This window comes from Clavelina lepadiformis, chromosome 2, assembly GCF_947623445.1.
Source record: "Clavelina lepadiformis chromosome 2, kaClaLepa1.1, whole genome shotgun sequence".
Taxonomy (NCBI): Eukaryota; Metazoa; Chordata; class Ascidiacea; order Aplousobranchia; family Clavelinidae; genus Clavelina; species Clavelina lepadiformis.
Genome location: NC_135241.1, coordinates 14,526,667 through 14,548,387, shown reverse-complemented (window position 1 = coordinate 14,548,387; position 21,721 = coordinate 14,526,667). Strand labels below are relative to the sequence as shown.

The following is a 21,721-nucleotide window of genomic DNA, read 5'->3' as shown; positions in this document are numbered from 1 at the left end:
ATGATGCTAGACGGGGGGCTTTTAGCAGCATGCTTTAGCTAGCTCAGTGCAAAGTCTTTATACAATTTCAGGGTAAATTACAACATAGAAATCTAATACATGATTTGTGAAGTTAAGAGTGTTGTAATTGTGGACATACCGACCGATGTTATAATATCAACCTTTAACAGAATAAAATAAAATATGAAGAAACTAATGTAATTTAAAAACAAATTCTCTGGTCCGTTAATGGTAGGATAGGACTGTGAAAGAAAGAGCGATTGATAAAAATTGGAGTTAAGAAGTTAATTTAAGTGGTACGAATCTGCAGTAGATTCTGATGTGTACGTGTTATTTTTGCACTGAAAGATTGAGTTTTGTAGCCTACCTCTGATAAAAACGGTAAAACCAGAGTCCCTATATACCTGGGTACCTACTAGGACTAACCCAGGTCTTTCTAACCACCTAGTAACTAAGTGGTTAGACTAAAAATGTGGTACCGGCTACTGGTATAGGAGCCGTCAAACACCTAAAACTAAGATCTCTTTAAATTTTTTTGTACGTCCTACGTAGGGCTTTAAAAAACCTATTTAGACCAATCAGAATGCAGCATGGTTGGAGTTGTTTTCAAGCCTGGGAATTACCCTAGCAGTTAGCGCGCTTCAATGTCTCAGACTCTCAGGTCGCGTGCAGAATTAGGCTAAAAATTAGCATGAAAGTAGCTAAAATTGTTTTTTTTAGACCAAAAATTCTAGTTTTTTTTTTGCGCCTCTGTAAAAAAAGTTTGAATCATGGTTTTTTAATGGCATTTTATGGAATGGTAGTTCAAAGAATACTAGATTGACATGCAAAATTTCAGAGAGCTCCATGGAGGATTTTTCGAGTAATCAGTCTCCTAGTAAATTTACTGTATAATAAAACAAACAAAGATTTTATGGCAGTTTTTGGTGTTTGACGGCTCCTATATGATAGTCATTTGTTATTGTAGCAGAAAACATGTTCTTTGCAATCTATTGATCCTTTTTAAGATCACAGTCACTTCTGCCATTGAACGCAAATAACTTTTTAGCCTGAAGTATTTTACTTTTTATAAAAAAACAGAAATTGTACTGCACCAAAATAGTGTGACGGCCAGGGCCACACTAAGTAGCCTATCCTGAATTTATAAAAAAGAGGTTTATTCATTTTTTGGAACATTTTGCTGTAAGTTACTTTACGTTTTCGTTTATCCTGGCGACTTTGCGAAGTACACATTTTAATTAGCACATGCTGTAGTGAGGATGCTTTTTATATTTACTTTTGTTCTGTTTACAGCGCACATTTCTAATAGAAGTCTTTCTGGCGTTCTGATTTTGAGCGCTTAGTGGGAAGAACAGTCAGCCTTCATCAGGAGTCAGACCTTTCAATTAACTTATAATATATTCAGTTTGTGGCGGTTGGCGTCCTGCCACTATGGGGTTACCTGGTCTGGTTGTTGATTACAAATTGGTCAATAAACAAACAATCGACAGCTGTTATACCCTTCCATTCTTACATAGTTTTTCTGATGTTTTTTATGGTAAGACTGTCTTTTCTAAACTCGACCTGGCAGCAGCCTATCGTCAAATCTGTGTGGCTTCGGAAGATGTTTACAAAACGGCATTTGTTTGTCCTCTTGAACAATTTGAATATACAAGGCTACCGTTTGATTTATCCGGCGCTCCACGGACGTTTTCCAAACTCATAGGAGAAGTGGTACGTCCTCTGCAGCATCTGGGAATATTCGTTACCTCGATGATATTTTCTTTGGGAGTGATAGACTGTCAGAATACCTTGTCCTTAAGCTGCTTTTTCAACGTTTTGATGTATTTGGCTAACGCTGAATTTAGATAAATATGAATTCAACCACACGTCTCTTGACTACCTTGGCCATCCTATAAATTCCCAAGGTATACGACCTGCTCAGGTAAAAGTGCAGGCCATTCTTGATTACCCTCAGCCTCAAACCTGCAAACGGTTGAAACGTTACTTGTGTTTGCGTTTTCGTACCATTATGTGTAAGGTCACTAACCATGTTGTAGTGGCTATTTAGTATTTTAACCATTTCACTTTTATCACCGTATTTGGCGGTTGTGCTCTTCGTGGAGCAATAACATTCTACTTTTTGGAGCCTTCAACAGATTTCATGTCATTTTACGTGGTTGACATGTTATAATTTCCTTAAAGACGTGTCTTCCTATCAAGAACATGATAACTTTACCATTGGAACAGGTTCAAAATTGCCGTAACTCCATAAAGGTTGCAGGCTGTCGTATATCTTCCTTACTAACAGGAAATAGTTTTATTTCAACATTTCTGATCTTGTTCCCTTGTTGATATGATTCTCTTCATGTAATAAACAATCGTAATCATACACATCGAACTAGAGTCATAGACGATGAAAAGCATGAAACTATGCAAAAGTACAGAAATTTGACCGCATACTGTAATTAGTTAAACAAAACTGTTTTTTTTGTGTTGTTTTTGAGATGGAAGCATACGGGTATCTGTCATGAAAACAAACAACAGTATCAATACAATAATGGTAGACCGGTAAGTGAACTAGCACCAAAAAACACCAAACATGTTACTACTAAACTGCCTGCCGGCTAACTTCTTACCAGGTCGGTATCCTACGTGCGGCTAGATCTCGTGATACAAAATGTCCGAAATGTCGTATCAAATTTATGCATATAAAGTCCGTGATGATGTTATAATTAATGTAATATACGGGTTAAATAAGATTTGGAATTCTCGTCTTCAAGTATCGAATCAGCGAAGCATAACACTACACTTGTAATGGAATGGTTGGTTTATGTTTGTTGAACTTGACAGGTTGATCCACTCCACTACAATATTTGCTTGTCGAATTGTTTATTGCGGATGATGATATATGAGTCTCATAAGGTCGTTGTCTGCTTTTCTCAACCTTGGACTTAATTGTTCACCTTAACGAATTATTGTCTTATGAAGATGACAACAAAGTTGTCTAACTTGACACTGAACTTCTTCAAATTGAATTCAACAGTAGTTTTCACAAGAATGACAACTGTATAAACTGATTATATTGATCCTTGTTTGAACGATTGCAGTTTCACAAATCATTGGCACAGCAACAGCATAAAAACTCCAAGTTGCAGCAATTTTCTTAGTAAGCGAATTGAATTTAATTGAATGAATAACTGTGACTAACTCACGTAATATATAGGCACGACTTTAAAACGATAAACAGGAAGTAATTGATTACGTCACGCAGTGTTATGCTTCGCCGATTCGATACTTGAAGACGAGAATTCCAAATCTTATTTAACCCGCATATTACATTAATTATAATATCATCACAAGTCTAACTAAAACTACTGTCATGAAACCATTCCATTCGAGAAGTAAGAACAATTTTTCACAAATGACCTTGTGCATTGTTTGGATCAATAGCGTAACTATACTATATGGCTATCTTAGACAAACGCCTAAGGCCCCGCGGCACCGATGGGCCCTTGACAAATAGCACATCAAGTTTTTCAGTTGCGTGAAGCTCACAAGAGACGACTGCGCTCTTTCAACTTTACAGTAAAGCGAAAACAGAACTGCGTTGATTTGAATTGAATGTCACATTGAATTGAATAAAAGAAAAATTTCCCTCTAGGGGCCCATCAGAGGAAGTTGTCTAAGGGCAGCTGGGTGCCTTGTGACGCCCCTGGTTTGGACCATTTATTTGTAACGTCGTTTGTGGACTTGGACAACCTTCAACAATTAATTCGAGGCACAAGACAAATACTCGACTCTGACTGTTCACGTTTTCTGTTTATTTTGCGAATCTGGAAAACAAAAACGTCCGCATTTCGTTTTTCTCGACAATGCATTCATCACATCCGATTCACCAACAAGTACGCAAGTGCAATTATATTGGTTTATGTGGTAATCCTTCGCATCAAGGTTGATTATCGTCACCAAGCAGCGGCCAGACGCCTCATACGCCTACAAAACAATTGCTGCATAGTTAGAAACAAAAGCAAAAGTGGTGGAATTTTGCTTTAATCACAGAAAGTACACAACACGTATTGAGCAATAACTTGTTTAAAATATGGATTTTGACCTCCTACTATCACATTCAATTTTCTTCCAAATTGCAAATGACAAAGTGTTTCATGACTGGTTAAATTAAGTAAATACAATAATACATGGTTATTCACTTATACTCTTTTACCTTGTATTGCGGTCTTGATCGCGTATTTTCTTTTCCATTTCAGCATCAGTTAAGGTTTCAAGGAAAGGACACCACTGATCTGCTTCGCCTGTATTACGCAACGCTACATCTACAGCAGGCAGATGATTTTCACTGCAACAGCAATATTCCACTGTTTCGGTTATAGCTGAAGGCCCTTTAACTTACACATCCACATCGATTTTATAAAATATAAAAATGTACATTCCACATACACATTAGCTGCATATAGTAAATGTCCTTGCAATAGCAACAAAGTTACCTGAATGCATAAGTACGCTGATGCCAGCTTAGCTGTCCTCTGATGCTGTATGCAATTGCAGTTACAAATTCACCCCCTAACCCGAGTTCCTGACAAAGTTTTACTGCAAATTGTTCTGGGCTGTTGTCTGGATCTGACATATCCCATTCAAACTGATCCACCAAGCTGATGTTCCCGACGTGTATGTTTAGCTTTTACAAAAATAGAATCATTTTAGTTACGTTTAAGAAAAATAATTGTGCACACGCCTCACACACAGCTCAAATTTTTACCATGAGGTAAAATCATCAAAAGTTAATCCTTGATACTTGATTATTACAGTTGCGCTGAGTCAGACTATACAAACTTGAAGCATCAGCTTTTTACCTTAAGAATTACACGTTGATCAGTTTGTTCAGATAAGATTCCGGAATCAGATGGAAATGCTTCAATTTGTGTACGAATTGCTTGAGCAATGAGAGGAACAAAATTTAAGGAGTTTAGTTCTAAATCATCACAAAGAACTTCAGCAAACATTTCTGGAGTAATAAGCTGTTCTGCAAACAGAATTAAAATGTAGTCAAAAGTAAAAATTATTGAACAGCAAGTCCTTATCAGTCAAAATCAAATCAACTCATTCATTTCAAAATCATACTTTTCTGGTACAATAAAGCGGACCAAGAAAACTAAGATATATACAGCATTCTGTGACTAAACTGAAAATAAGTTTAGCTTCATCCAATACTTAATTTGATACTACATTTAGGGTGCCCACCAAACAATATACATAACACACAATTAAGAAAGTTAAAAAAAGGCTGAACGCTGACAAACAACTCAGTTTATCTCTAATACAGTAGTATTAGAGTTTGGTCATTGTAGAATGAAGATGGGCGAAAATATGTTACATGGATGTCCAGTGTCCATACAAGTTGCAATTAAAAAATTCACAAAAACAAAAAGACTACCTAATATGTTTTCGGCTATACTCCAGTCCCTTACCAGAGTGAAAATGGCTATGCCAGTATAGTGTTTGAATTAATTAAACAATTAATGTACATTTGGAAAAAATTAAGTAAAATCGAAAACAAAATAATAATTAAGTGTTAACCACACCATTTTTGTTCCAGCAAAAAGTGTCTCTCAGTTTTTGTCCATCCATTTCCATGTCTAACCGGATTGGCACAAGCACTTCTGGCTGAGCTGCATTACTATGTATCGCAGCTGGCCCTCGGTCGTCATAGCTAGCAAAGAAGTAGCTGTTGTAATGCGGTTAATACCTCTCACATTTTGTAAACATTCCACAAGCATTTACAACCAATATCTGCATCATTTCACTTATCATTTACAAGTGAAATTAGCTTACTACATAGCTTTTTTTTTTGACCAAGCACTATCATGGGATTGGTGGTCATACCATTACAATAACTGTTCCATACATAGGAAGTTTATTGATCTCCATACTTAGGAGAAAATATCAACTAATAGTATTAATAAAAATAGTAATACAGAACATAATTAAATCTTACTTGTAATTTAACAGTAACTATATAAAAAAAAAACATTGAAAACTTGCCAAAATGGAAAGGTTCTAATTTTCTTCTTACTCTTTGGAATATGTGTAATTGGTGTTGCACATGGAACAGCATCTAGATGATAAGAACTGCTTGGCAAGGTAGGAACCCATTGATTGCTGCGCTTCTGTTTACTGGCATCGCTGCATTTAATTATACAATACTCTGTTCTGTTATCTAAAATTTTTTCTGAGCAGTTTTAAAATGAATGTACAGTATGTAGCAGTTTGATAAAAAAGGCATAGTGACAAGCACTGAGCAACGAAATTGGACACAAATCAATACATTATGCATTTCCTATCTTTAACACAACATTTTATCTGTACATAGTGCATAGTTTGAAAGAAGGTATAGATCAGGGGTGTCCAACCCGTGGCCCGCGGGCCACATTTAGCTCGCGGGAAGGTTCTGAGTGGCCCACGCGGTTATTTTCCAAATGACTTATCAACTGAATCGCCTATGTAATTTATGGCGAACTTACATTTCGAGATATTGGCATTTATTGTTGGCTTTCTTTGTCTATAATACAGCAATAGATAGTAGAGATAATAGATAAGAAAGCAATAGAATAAATAGATAGATAATATACTATAGTCTCTAGTGCAGGGATGCACAACTGTTCAAGTTAATTTTATTGCTTCACAATTTATTTCTTGTAAGGTTAGAATTTTGGTGTGAGGGTTTTAATTAGAAATTAGCATTAAAACTCAAATGGCCCGCGCAATCATTCGTAAATCGCATGTGGCCCTTTGGCCAAAAAGGTTGGACACCCCTGGTATAGATGGTTTGCCCCAAAGCATTTCAACCAATCGCTTATAGTTTAAACTATACAGTAAACAGCATACACAAGTACATATGAATGTATATGCATTTAGGTACTCAGTAACAAATATAGTAATATAAGTTGTTTGCCTGTTAAGGACTAACAGTAAGAAATGAAAAAACGGACCCGAAACACTAGAAATGGAATGGTAAGGAACAAAACATCAACAAACCTTTTAAAAGCATACAGTTTTGATTAAAATGATGATTGCCTGTAATACTGTACTAAAAGTATCTATTTTACTTACTTTGGTGTAAAACTAGTGTTTGAAGTATTAACTACACATAGTTGTACTTCTTTCATACAAACATCACTGGAAAAATGTGGGCACTAGTGAATGTGCAAGCATGGGTATAAGCAATAAAATTGTGTTGTAACAGGTGTATGGTACAGTGGTAGTTGTATAGAGTAGTTTCAACACCAATATAATCTGAGCTATATAATAAGAATCTTAAGTTTTTAACTGTGGCATTTTGGTTGACTATTACCAAAACTAATGTAAACTTTCAAATATAGCTTAAAATATTGGATTTACCAAACAAATTTTAATTTTTTCTATGTTATGCCTTGTGCAGTGAGATTATTTCATTGTAGGCACTGTATAAGTAGGAATTATAACTGGTATTATTACACCTACATTTTGCACCATCCAATAAAATCAAAAACAACAAATATGGTATCATGTACCGAGAAATTGAAATATCTGCTGCATTGGATATTGATGAGGCTTTGTACTGGCTGTCATTTCCTTCATAGACATCTTCGACCTCACTGGCTTTCAGCAGAGAAACATTTGTTGCCAAGCTGCTATGCCCGATATCTACACAATTACACCATTTAAAGGTAAATATCCAGGTCTCCGAGAACGTATATATATAAAAAATATAGAGTACAGTACATACTATTCTAACTTCGTTAATTATATGGCACTAAAATTAAGTGTTTTGCACTATACTCCCTGCCAATGCATTTTTGCACTTCATGTAAAATTGCTACATGCGAGGTCTTATTGAAAAGAATCTGATGTTTGATCATAAAAACGCAATATTAAACATTTCCCAAATTTTGTTTCATAGCCCTTAAAAACATTCCACCTTGAAGTTACCACAATTCTCGGAGCAGTTATATCATTGCTAGCAACATCTCTGAAAAATTTTTCTGGAATGCTATGAATTTCTACTTTCATTTTTTTTAAATTTCTTTCAGTGTGTCAAATCTGCTTCAGTTTCCCATGGCTTTCAATTAAAAAAGGCGGAAGTAAGTCACTGCTCAAATCGAAGGTACGACAAAGTCTGACCCAAAAAGCGTAATCACAATGCACAAAAAACCATGTTGGTCAAAAAGCAAGCCAGTATGATTTTCACATTATTGGGTTACTTGTTTTTTCAGCTTTGTTGATGGCAAATGCTTCCAATTGGAAAACTGGAACTGGCATTGCAAGTGAGTACTACATCTCAAGACAAATTATTACAGATTTTGTAAAAACTTGCTGGACTTTCTTGACTATAACAGTTTGTTTAACACCGAACTTTACATAGTATGTCATGCAGTATCTCTATTCGACGCTAAAACTCACATATCATGATTATCAATAATGCTAAAGCATGGAGAGCGAAAAACAGCTCCAAAATTCTCATACACTGCAGAAAAGGTGAAGTTAACTCAAACCAAAAACTCTTTGTTCATGTGGCAAACGGAAATACATGTATGAGGGGTGTATGAAAAGTAATGAGCCTAACAAAGAAAGTGTACAAACAGAACGTTTCATCAACTTTTTTATATTTTTCAACCTCTTATGAATATTTTTAAACTCTTCAAAGTTACAAATTCTTTTTGTTGTTGTTTCGCCGAGTATTTGATTTAAAGTGCGTTGGTATTTTTTTAACAATGAAAAAAACTGAGTATTCCGCTGTCATCAAATACCTTCATTTGAAAGGGAAATTGGCATTTCAAATCCAGGAAGATTTGAAGGATACTTTAGCAGACAATACCCCTTCATATGCTACAGTAAAACGCTGGGTGGCTGAATTTAAGCGAGGCAGACAAACTGTTGAAGATGAGCAGGGGCCAGAGAAACCATCAACTGCCACCACCGAGGAAAACATCAACCTTGTTCTTAATATAGTAATGGAAGATCGCCGATTGTCAAATCGACAAGTAGCAGACAGGATCTTCTGAAGTGTCTGAGAGAAAATATCTGTCAAAAAAGGCGAGGAATGCTTACCAAGAGTGTCCTCTTCCACCATAACAATGCACCTGCTCACACCTCGAGGGTTGCCATGGCAACAATTCATTATTGTGGGTTCGATATTATTCCTCACCAACCTTATTCACCCGATCTTGCCTCCTCCGACTTTCACCTATTTCCAAACATGAAGAAAGCCCTGGCTGGCCGATGTTTGCCAATGATACAGAAGTCATGAATGCCGTGGAAGGGTTTCTGAACTCCCTAAGTGGGGAGTCCCTGAAGTGTGATAAAGGCACTCCAGCACCACTGGAGCAAGTGTGTTTCTCTATTTGGAGATTGTGTAGAAAAATAAAAGCGCCCAAAGTTGTTTCTGTTGTATACTTTCTTGGAGGCTCATTACTTTTCATACGTAATAGGAAAAACATTCGATACTTTTCGGCCACGCCTCAAATAGATTGCTTTAAACAAGCTTCCAAATCTGCTACACCAAACAGAAAATTTATATAAACCAGATTTACAGTAGAATATTAATCAAACAGCACAGAAGATCCTATAAACAGGGAAAACTTCAAATACAGTAACAAGGATATTGAACATATATACATTTTTGTCAATGCAACTTCTTTATGGCAAGCAATTCAAGAACGCATATATTTTTTATCTAAGTTTTGCATATTACACATAGATAGACAGATATGTTAAAACAGTTCAGCAGTATGCTTAAATGCTGTAACCTAAAATGCCTTAAATGCCTTGCTGAACAAGGCTACAAAATGATAACTGAAAATAAATTTTCATCGTAAGTCAAAATCAGCCATTCCCATTAATGGCCTTCATGATAAATTGATAACCTTCACCAATGTAGTCTCACACAGTAACTTGGTTTGAAGTACATGCACACGATACACAATTTTTAACATGCCGAGTATAAAAACATGGAATATAGCAGGCAACACAATACTAACTTAATTCATAAACACACCTGATTATCTCTGACTACAAAGTTTTCTACCTACACATTCATTACCACTGTCTGGCAAACCCTTACTTAATCCTCTCTTGTATCTTTGCCTCATTGCTCTCTTCAGTATTCTTGCCCAAATATCTAACAAACAGCTGCTTTCAGCAATTAAACATACTTTAAAAACTAAGAAATTCACTGACTAATCAGACTGGTATCTTACACACAATGCTAGTGCTTGTTTCTTTTTTTGTGTTTAAAACAGCAGCACTTTTTACTCACTTTTCAGAAGGCGAAAAGGAGAGTGCCTTCTTCAGAATGGTGGAAAAACATCCATAAAGTTTACCTGCCTATAGGTTCAAAATCACTCAAATATAATAAATTTCTCTTTCGCCTTCTGAATTGTGAGTAAAAAGTTCAATTGTTTAAAACAGCTTATTATACATATCATAATATCTCCACCAGTGGCGTAGCATGGGAATGTGACCAGCACACGGCAGCCACTCGGAAATGAGCACTTACCATATTCGGGGTTAAAGGAGCTTTTGGGCCATGTTCCTCTCAAAAACCAAATTTATTGGGACAATAGGCATTTTAAAATCTTCATTCCTTTTCATTCGCCACATCTTGTTTGCGACTACTTCAACTCAAACCTACTCGGCCTAGAGAAACCTATAGTAAGCGGTTATCTCATATATCGTTTCAAAATTGTATACCATAACCACACCGCTCTTGTACGTAAAAATAAGAAATAATATTTCATTGAGACATTTATAGTAGTTTCTTATGTGCAAAAGCCTGAATTGTTTGCGCTCCGTCTACTTTGAGCAGTATGGACCAACGTTGGATATTTTGACCCAGCTTTTAGGAACTTTTGGCCCCACCCTTCATGAAATCCCCACACTTAACACCACTGGTAAATACTATGAAAAAGGACACAGGTACACCACAAATTACTAATAAATTAAATTCACACTCTAATTGACCATTCAAAGTCATGCAGCTAATGGTTACATCCAACAATCTTTCATTTAGTCTCGTGTCACAATGAGCATATCTGCTGACCTGGTGAACGTGAGGCAATAATTTTTCTCTCCTCTGCTGTCGCCATTCTTCTCCATAATGAAGGATAACGCTTGTACAAAGATCCACGAAACAAGCGAAGATAATTTCCAACCTACACATTGTTAAATAGAAATATAATGACAATGACAAACTGGGCTAAATTTACAGACAACGAAGAAAGTCTTTTCAAATTTTATAAAAAGCTCTTATGCCAAGATTAGAATAATGGTGATAATGATTATCAGAGCAGTTCCTTTGAAACATTTTACAGTAGAAATCGCTTATATTGACTGCGATTATAGTGACATTTTAGGTATAATAACATCTATTGCAATGTCCCATTTGCAAACCGTATGTTTTAGATAGAATTGGCATTGTGTATAAAAAAACTTTGATTACAGTCATACCACATTTCTACTCCTTGAGCTTAAAGTGTCTGTATATGGACATTCATAGGCCAAAACTGGTAGAAAAATGTTTACGAAAACCAAAGCAAACAACGATCTTTAATTTTCTTTAAAAGTAAGTGGCTTTGCATAAAAACATGTGTAAGCCTACTGTGCTGTCTGTGATGTTGATCTAAATAAAAGGATCATTGTGTTTGTTAAGTTATCACTGGTTTGTGTACGGGCTTATACGCATATAGGCTATTACATCATGCAAGGGCCTACATTTTGACTATATTTCATTGTCGTTTTATGGAACTGTAATAGCCAAATTAACAAGAATTGTTACATGGAGTCGTCTGTGGCCATTTTCCTTAACTTCATGTATAATGAAATTCGCTTAAAGTAACTTTTTCAGGGGTTGATTTATAGGTAACACTACAAGCGATTTCTGCTGCACTTGCTTAGCTGCAACTCTTCCCATTCTCTGCAATGCTTACCTCAGAACCTATCATATAGTATTCCCCACCCTCTTCAAGCTGAAACTTAGAGGGTTTTTGACCGAAGGTTCTTGGTGTATTTCCATCATTTGTTTTAGACATTGCACAACAACTCAGTCTATATTTAATAATACCAGTACCACTTTTAGTGACAGATCTGCAAAAGTTATAAACCATCAGCTAAATTTATTCTTTTAAGGGCTACAAGAAATGCCATGCACCAGGTGCGATGCATACATACCGATATATAATATATCCAACTTAACAGCAAAAACCACGTCAAGCAACAATGCTTCGGCCACTATTATATGCCTTTCTAAATAAATTTATGTAAATTTCCGTATTGTATTGGTAACCACTGATTCTCCCAAGCACTGAACTCGGTGTGATATTTTGAATTAGACACGGACTTTGTCGTCAAGGATCTGGAAACGATTATATACTTTCCACTTTTTCTCCTCTAGACTAGACTAGAACAAAAGATTATTTCTTATAATTCTATTGCTTATCAAATTTGTTACAAAAGTGTCAAGCTAATTTAAACGAAAGGGAAGTCATTCTTACCTTTAGAACTATATTAAGGGATGAACTTGCTCAATAGGCAGCATCAAATTATATTCTACTAATTAAAGATTCTAACAAAGCTTACGTCCAGTTAGGACACGACCACGTATGACAAAAAGAGTTAAGAGATAGCTTGCATCGCTGCACATTAAATCTATCATTCTAAAGCAGCGGTGTTTAACCTCCTGTCCGACCACCGACTCTTTACAGCTGGCCCTGAGACTTTTTTAGAGTGATCTATAGTTAACTTATACTCCCATACCGAAATATAAATGCAGACGATTTGATTTTTAATTAGAGTGTTGTCAGTCAGTCATAGTTAAAATGGAATGATTGTCAAATGGCCTTTGGCATATCACCGACCAACCATCACAATTTATCAGTCGTTGATTGAAAATTTGTGATGTTGCATAAAAACTAGGTTTGTTTTTTTTTTACTTTTATACACGTGCTGTAATGAAATACAGCCTGTGAGTATAACTTAAGTTAAAGTTTATTTTAACTAAAGGCAGCATCACATGATATGACCAAGGTTGTATATACATTTTCACTTTTTTACAGATGCACGATCAAAAGTACGTTTTATTTACATGCGATTCTAGATTACACAGTTTCACTGTTTTATTGGCCACATCTAGTTGGGTGGCTATTCATGGTCAAGAAGTAATCTTCAATCAGTAATTCTCTGTAGCGCCTCCTGGGATGCTTCAACTATAACTGCTAGGCCTATCACTAAGGATGGCTGAAGTAGAATCCTGATAGTTTCTAGAATGGAGATAGCAAATCTAGAATCTAAACATTTCATATCTAGTGGGTTGCAACAAAGTTAACAAAATGCAATTTGATTTAACTAAAAATAATCTTGAATCCTGCATAACCCAGTGCTCAGCAGCAGATTTTTTTAACCTTGTTTTTTGAAAACCCCAAAAGTACAGCAGACCTATAAGCCCATTTACACTAGCACAAAAAATCAGCAGTAGGCTTATACACCATACCTACTTCTTATGTGGAAAATTGTTACATACTACAGTACTTCGAATGAATGAACACAAGTTTGGCAATTAACCCATGAAAAATTTGCATGAAGTCAATGTAATACTTGTAATATGGAACCAGAGGGCTACCCGCTGAATGGTGAATCTTCTCTGGTAAAAATGTTGTTTTTGAATTGCCTCCTTAAGTTCATGCAATTTTATTTACTTTTATGGTTTCAGCCATTTAAAACTACTCCACAAATGGTACCGGTATGTTGTATCCTCTCCGGTCACACAAAATTTTTTTGTAATGTTTCATTGATGTAAATAACTATCGCTTATTTCATTCTCGAAGGCAGAAAGTAGTGCATGAACTTTCTTGCCGGAACTATATATTACAAACAAAAAACAATACCCAGTTATCAAGTATTGTTTTTGAAGTGACTACCTAATCACCGACATGCATTGAATTACGATACGGTGATCAGCAGATTTTGGCTGATGGGTTTATCACTCTCGTTTTAGACATTAAGAAAGCAATGCAGTGGTGTTGTAGTTGACGATGGGGCTGGTAATGCTGGAGGTCCCGGTACGAATTTTGCTATTATTTGACTGTTTTTTTTTGTCCAAAAATATTTTTGGCCTAATTTAGTCATGAGAGGTTAGAGTTTAGGCCGGAGGTGATTAGTTTTAGGTTAATTTACACTTTGGAAATATTAGTAAGTCGTTTCAAGTTTAAAATTAGCATATATTTTCATTTACTTACTAGCGTCATTGCATGTGTATTTTCCTACTTCGGCAAACGGTCGGAGGCAAAATAAGTGTCTAGGCCTAATTCATCGGCCGCCGTTTACCTAAGTAAGAAAATACCAGTTGCGTAACTGACTAGACGTTTACCTAGGTAGTTTTTTCAAATTCGGTAACCGACTGCTGATAAAATAGACGCTACCTATTGTTTTTCCATTGTGACTTCTTAACGACCGCTGTCTTCGTCATAATAGAAGGCCAATTTTGCGATACAATCGTGGCAGTAACTGATTAACCACTAGGCCTACATAGGCCTATCATTAAAAATCCTTTCAACAGTATGCTTACTGGCAACTAGCCAACTACTTTTTGATTTGAGGCCGACCTGTTTTTGGACTTGTCCTTCATTAGGCTTGCTTATACTTGTAAATTTAAGCACGACAAAATCCCCTAAGTAGCGAATGAATAAAACGATTTTTTTAATAGAAATTGGATACAAAAGAACACCCGACTCTCGTGGAAACTTCATTTAGCAGATATCCAATTTTATACTAGTTTTTCGACAATTGGTGACGTAGGTTAGCTGGGATAAGTTTACACGATGTAAACAAGTTTGCTGAATTCCCTTAAGATTCACGAAATGTACCTTCTATTGCACCGAGGTAATTATCTTTCCCCTATGTCACAGGCCGTTTCAAACGATTTGCTCCCAGAAGTTTTATTACCCGATTTTCAGGAAATTTCGTTGGTTTCCTTAAACCGTAAAAACGTAGACGTAGTAGGTAGTACCATGTACTGTAATACAGTGGTGAGATTCAAATATTTTAACATCCGGTTTTCTTAGGCTTACCATATTTTTGTGATTGAAAACCGGGACGCTTCAGAACAACGATCCCTATCAGATAAATGTGGTTCATATTTTACTAGGATTATGAAACTATTTTGGATTCCTATCGTGAGGGATGACTAAAGTAGTAAGACACTAAGAAAAACTAAAATAATGGATTTTACTAGGAAACGAAACAATGTTCAGGCATTTGTAAATTTACATAGTCGTCCAATCATACTTTTCTGTAGACAATACTTTCTTCCAGAAGTCTATATTCGACTTTATTTTCTCATACAAATCACAGCAAGAAAAGTTGGTTTTAATTTTGCAGGTGATAAGGGCTTTCACATTCAAATGGTTTTTGCAGAAGAAAATGCAAACAAGTACCGGTACCATAGGAAATAAGTTCTTTCAATAACCTAATTGCAAAAAGATCACCTCCTCCTAGCCTACTATTACTGAACAAGCGAATAGCCTACTATTAACAATCAACTCACTACTGGACCAACTACCCGCTATAATGACGTAACAATTACTCTCACATTTAACACAACGAAACAAGAACACGCATCGAGCATTGCTCTTCAGCAAGTTGGCTAATCAGACCAATCACAGCATGCTAATATTCGTGTAGTGTGGGGCAATGCTGGCTGACTAAATGCCAAAGCAGGACTTTTAGTTGACTGACCGGGACGCCGGGACAAAGCCTTTAAAAGCGGGACTGTCCTGGCTAAAACGGGACGTATGGTAAGCCTAGGTTTTCTCCGTTCTTTCATCCATACTTATTAATATTTTTAAATTATCACGTGAAAAGTACCGAGTTTTGGGACTGACTGAAATTTCTTGAAAAAAATAATTCGGTACAGAGATTCGGTACTTTTTTTCAAAATAACTTTTATTTTTTTTATTTTTTTTCTTGCTGTATTCTCCATAGCTTTCCTCAAGTAACTCGATCTTACATTTTATCGAAGTCAACGAAGTAGGCATAGCCATCTTCTACTAATTCCCAAGACTTTTCGAAAACTTGCTGCTTAATAGTGAAAATTTGATCTTTTGTGCTCCGACCGGAACGAAAGCCACGCTGTGTGTTTACTCTTCAAAATGTGACTGAACTATTTTAGGTCATTACTTTTTGAAAACATTTGGCATATACTTTAGGCTACCAGGTAGGCTAAGCAGAGAGATGCCCCGATAAGTAGAACACTGTTTCTTGCCACCATTCTTGTGTATTGGGATGATAAAACCCAATTACCTATCTCTGGGCGTTTTACCTTGCAGAGCTTATTAATGCAGATGCAGAGCTTATCTGTCTTAACTTATATTATGTTAACTTAATTTACCTGTTGAATTAATTATCTGACTCTATTTTTGCGTGCGGTTAGAATACTCTAACCTCTTGTCAGCCGAAAGCTTTTAATATTACAACAGATCTAGTTTACAAGAAAAGCTTTTTATTGTAGGTGCTGTACACTTTCTCAATATTACTCATAATCAAAAACATAGTAATACCACTGCTTATAAGATGTCTATTGAGTTGCAAACACCATGACTAGCGTAGAAAGCTCATATGACTCTCTCTGTATCTCTCCGTCTGGTCGCCGGTAGAAGTGCGAGCTTATAAAACGTGAAGCGATGGGAGTGAAAATATTCCACAAGAAAAACGGAGCATTTCAAATCATGTGCAGCGAAGAACACAATGTGTTGCCAATGGGAATTACATGCAGTTAAAGCTGACGAGTAGATAAATACAATCAGTATAAAGTTAAGAAGCGGGCATTTGCAATAAAGATTTCTTATCAGCACAGGTGCTGGAAACAACCTGGGAACGTACTAAAAGGAGTTTTCACATGAAGTTATTTAGAGTAAGTTTCCAAATATCAAACGACAGTTGAAGTGTTATCAAAAAAAACAAGTTCATAAACTTCAATCAATAACTGGAAAACACTTATCCAAGAAATGATGTAGCCTAATGGCTAATGGTATTAAAAATGCCACTCAGGCCGCTACAACCTGAACCCCATACCGCTTGACACATGCGGGTCAGCTAGAGAATTTCTCTGTGACATTTGTAATGTGCACTGTATTACTTGACACATTGCGATAATATCCGTCAAATTCACATGCCAGCTGTCATTCCTGTAGTCAGGCGAGAAAGAGAATGAAGTTGAGGGCATTTACGTTTTTTTCTCGATATTTTATGAAAAATCTCATCTTAAGGCTTGATTAATGCTGATTAGTAGTTGTCCTAGGAATGACTTGCATACAGTGCTACAGTCAGATAAACACATATTAATTTCCAGTTGTTTTATTAGCTTGACCGCCTGACCTAATTGCGCTACATCGTAATGATAAATACAGAATCACCAATAATGTACTAATTACTGTAGGGGCGGGAGCATATAGAAATATATAGTACTCTTTCCATCTATAGATTCTATACCAAGGATATCTTCCTCTTTGGTTGGGAGGCCGCCCTGTTGGTCTTTAACAGGCTTTGCAACAGATAGGCTATCGAAGTCAGCGAGAATAGTCTGTGATAATATTATGAATTAATGTAATATAAAATTGTGTAAGACTGTAAGACATAGAATTCTCATCTATCGAATCAGCGAAGCATAACACTGCGTGACGTAATCGATTGCTTCCCTGGTTATTGTGCCTGCAGTACGAGTTATCACTTATCAGTCTCTTCTTGTTATTACGATCAACGCCGCAACATTAGGTCTTTATGCTGTAGTTGCTGTACCAATGTTTTATCTTGATGTATTCGTTCAAAGAAGCTTCAATATAATCAGAATATAAAGTTGTCGAGGTGTACAATTAATTCTAAGATTAAGAAAAGCGAAATAACGACCTTGAGGCTCATTTGCCTCGAGGACAATAAACTATTCAACAGACAAACATTGTAATTGAAGTGGTCGCCCTTACAGGATAAGGAACGATAAACAACCATTTCATTACAAGTCCATAGTCTACGAGAATACTTTATTGGTGGTTCCATAACTTTAACTTTTGTCCAAATTTCTTCTAGGTCTGCTCTTTGAACCAGCTTTTTGCGCCAAAGTGTACCGAGTTCGCAAAGCAGACGACGACCTGTCATATAGCCAGCCTTTAGAAACGGTCTTTGATCGAATAGCTTCTTTGACCCAGGTCTTGGCGTCACCATGGTTTTTTCTCTTTATTCCTCGCCGCCACATCGAGCCGTTTCTATCCGCACTCACTGGTAGGAGATGCTAGGATTGCGGTTTTAAACATAGTCCTTATCACCTCAGCGTCCTTCGTGCATTCCGAAAGGTCTTGGCAATTGTTTGATATGCTGCCAGCAAAGGTTTTTCTTACAAGATACTCATTATCTGCTTAGGCTTCCCACTTGAGTCTATAAGACCAGCTGGACAGTTAGTTGTGTAAGATCTTGGGGGTGGCGGAGGTAACAAGAAATGCAGGTTGCAGACAACCAGTTGGTGATCGATAGAAGCCCTTCTTTTAACTCGAATGTCCGCTACAGAAGGAAAAAGGTCGGTTGAAACGATACAAAAAATTATCAACGATCCCTGTGGTGCACTATCCCCGTACCAGGTAGGCTTGTAACGACTCGCTTGCCGCCGCCGCCGCCACCTAAAAAAGGTAAAAAACGCAAAGTAAACACCGCTCAGCACTGCATAAGTTGCAAGCTCTTATCACCTATGGAGGTGCGAGTTGGTCACAATTCTTCGGGTGATATTATCAAGGCGGTAGGCGAGCCCAGTCGCTACAGTCCTATAGGGTACTTGTACACATAGGGGAGACCGGGGTTAGTTGGATAAAATTTTAGGAAAATTTAAACCACCAAAATTCAGAATGATCTTCGAAACATTTATCTAGTCTGGCATAATGACTACGCTGGTCTACAACTTATTACAAAAGACTGACCAGAAATTGTTACAGGTTTACGCACAAACTTTATTTTTTCAGATATCAGTCACATTTTTCAACTAACCCCGAAGCCGGGGTTTGTTGGAAAACCACACGGGGTTAGTTGGAAAATATATCAATTTGTTATATACAGTATTCAAAAGTGTCTGTTCTTTGAATGTCAATCAATCTATTGTGGATTGTAGCCCGACAAGTCAACAGGGAAGACAAATTTCTGCTGACAGCGTTTCGTTGATCCGCGTAGATCCACGTTGAGTTTTGCGTTTATACTCGCGCATACTTTCAATTAAAAAGTGTAGATAGGCCTATTTATCGATCTGTATCAAATAACAAGTTCCAACTTAACTGTACGAGGTTGTATAAGTAAAAAATATGAATTCCATCAAGCATTAATAAAATAAATTTTTACTCATATGATTTTACATATTCCAACTAACCCCATTCAAAATTTTCCAACTAACCCCGTATGCACATGGGAGAGAAAACTTACTTTTTATGTAGTCACTAAACCAGGTAATTTAATTGCCTCTGCCTTTTCTCGTACCATGGCACCTACGGTCAATATAGACTAATGAACTTTCAATAGTCTCTCTAGAGCACTATGTTACACTATATTTACCAACAAGCTCGAATTTTAGTTCAAAGTGTAAAAAACAGAAAAACGTGTGCCACTTTTATGCTTCTGCTCTGAGACCAATAAAATTAACATGGCGAATAGATAACATCGTTATCAATCACAAAGGGGCAGTAAAGATTTACAAAGATGTTCGGGGAGTACTAAAACTGCGATTTTTCAACTAACCCCGCTGTCCAACTAACCCCGGTCTCCCCTACTAACTCAAATAACTTTATTCAGGCTACAGACATGTCAAAGCAACGATATAAAGAAATTCAATATCAATTCAATATCAATATCAATTGCAATAAGTTGGATTGTTTACTCTAGGAAAATACAACAGAATTGCCATCAAGTAACCTCACTCCTGATGAAATTAGTATTCTCGAGTATGTTGGAGGATATATTCTGCGTAAACTGAAACGCAATTTTAATTTGTATGTTACACATTTGTACACGTTTCGTCTTTAAATAAAGGTGGTGAATCCACCCTAGGTGTGAATTCAAATGCAACAAAATGTTTATGATGTAACAAAGGCTTTGTTTGACTTGAATGCTGGATGATGTAATAATGCTTGCTATCTAGTTTTGATGGCAGGAGCTAGACTTGTAAACATTCAATTTATTTTCTTATCGCTGTAGTTAAAAGAAAAGCGATTACACGGTTCGAAAGATGAATGTCCTGCCGTGTCAGAAATGTTTTAGTTGTCAAAATTGACCCATCGTACGTCGAGTAATTGTACAAATTTCAGGCTAATTTTAGTACTGGTTTTGCAAGCGTGCATGTGCTTTTTTCCTCGCCTCTCGAATGAATAGTAAATTCGCTGTTACTTTTTTGTTGAATGGGCGTTTGATAGTCAGTAAGTTGTTCAGAGGGCATAGTCGGAAAAAAGTTTGGGAAACACTGGGTTAGACACTCAAAAATAATTTCAAAAAAAACTGCTTACTCATGATAATATCTTCTTCAACAAAATGCTCCTCACAGATTTTCACTTGATCTTTGCTGTACAACTCTTGTATAAACTTGTCCTCTCGGTATGACAAAATTTTTCTTTCTAATACTTCTGCCCATGCTTCTTTTTTTTGATACAAATTTTTTTGTTTGGTGCACTAAACAAATTGTGCTGAGGTAGACAGTTGTTGCATTCAGGCATGCAACATATACGTGGCATTTTAATATTGCAGTCTCAATCTGCAAGCATACCTGTAGATCTTTAGGCCTAGTTTCACCGAGTTTTAAAAATTTCGCACAATTGTAAACTTCAAAGTTAACCAAATTCAGCCAGGCCTATAGGCTATACTGATATATACGCTTCCAAAGGTCACCTTCCCCTAATCATAGTTCTTTCTCCGTAAGGCTACACTAAGTCCAAGGCTCAACCAAAGTCAAACGTGTCAAACGGATGTGTCTGCACTGAAGCGTAACGAGGGCGAAATAAAAACGGTACTTCCCCTAGCAGTTTCCTATCATGTTCTTTATATCGTTGGTCAAAGTAAATAAAAGTAGGCCTATTTCATAACCTGTAATTGTAATGTAAAACCTTACCCACTAGTATTTTCTTACTTAAATATTAAACTAATCTGAACCTAATCGGTGACCACGAAATTTAACTCACGCCTAATTGCACCATTACCATGAGTTATTGTGTGGTAACTCTTTGTAACTGGAACAGTTGTAAATATCATCTTATAACGCTGATTATATTATGATTTGTTATCAAAATGAAAAAGTTCATCAAGTGAATATGTATGTAAATATCATATGCATGAAATTCCAACATACCCTTAATTCACACACTAATCTCAATTTAGTCTTTCCTCCTATTTGTAGAACTTAACTATTTTATGAAAACTGTGATTATATCATCAAATAATTTATATATTAAATAATCAGTTTATAAAAACGTCAACAAGCTCACTAAAGCAAATTTTCCAATAGCTACTTTGCATTGACCTAACATACGCTTGAAGACTGAACCGCATAAAGTTGATGTCATTTCATTCCCAGCAAAATTCTATAAACACGGTTTTGCCAAAAACGAAAAAAGCTCCATTTTGTTTGCATTTTTTGAATCAGCATATTTTTTCTTATTTTTATGAAGTAAACTGTAGCGTGTTA

At 36.3% G+C, this 21,721-nt stretch overlaps 1 protein-coding gene across 2 annotated transcripts; it reads right to left on the bottom strand.

Moving 5' to 3' along the window:
• Positions 1-3,782: 3,782 nt before the first annotated feature.
• LOC143446165 (SWI/SNF-related matrix-associated actin-dependent regulator of chromatin subfamily B member 1-A-like) lies at positions 3,783-12,113 on the bottom strand. Of its 2 annotated transcripts, XM_076945686.1 has the most exons (10): positions 11,961-12,113; positions 11,075-11,186; positions 10,097-10,153; positions 7,548-7,680; positions 6,040-6,180; positions 5,580-5,707; positions 4,851-5,020; positions 4,485-4,675; positions 4,205-4,336; positions 3,783-3,975 (listed from the first exon to the last, which is right to left on the bottom strand). In XM_076945686.1, the coding sequence occupies exons 1-10, from the start codon at positions 12,060-12,062 to the stop codon at positions 3,945-3,947; spliced, it is 1,197 nt and encodes a 398-aa protein (XP_076801801.1). In that variant the 5' UTR covers positions 12,063-12,113; the 3' UTR covers positions 3,783-3,944. The 2 variants fall into 2 exon arrangements, with proteins under 2 accessions (XP_076801801.1, XP_076801802.1); XM_076945687.1 differs by lacking the exon at positions 10,097-10,153.
• Positions 12,114-21,721: the final 9,608 nt, after the last annotated feature.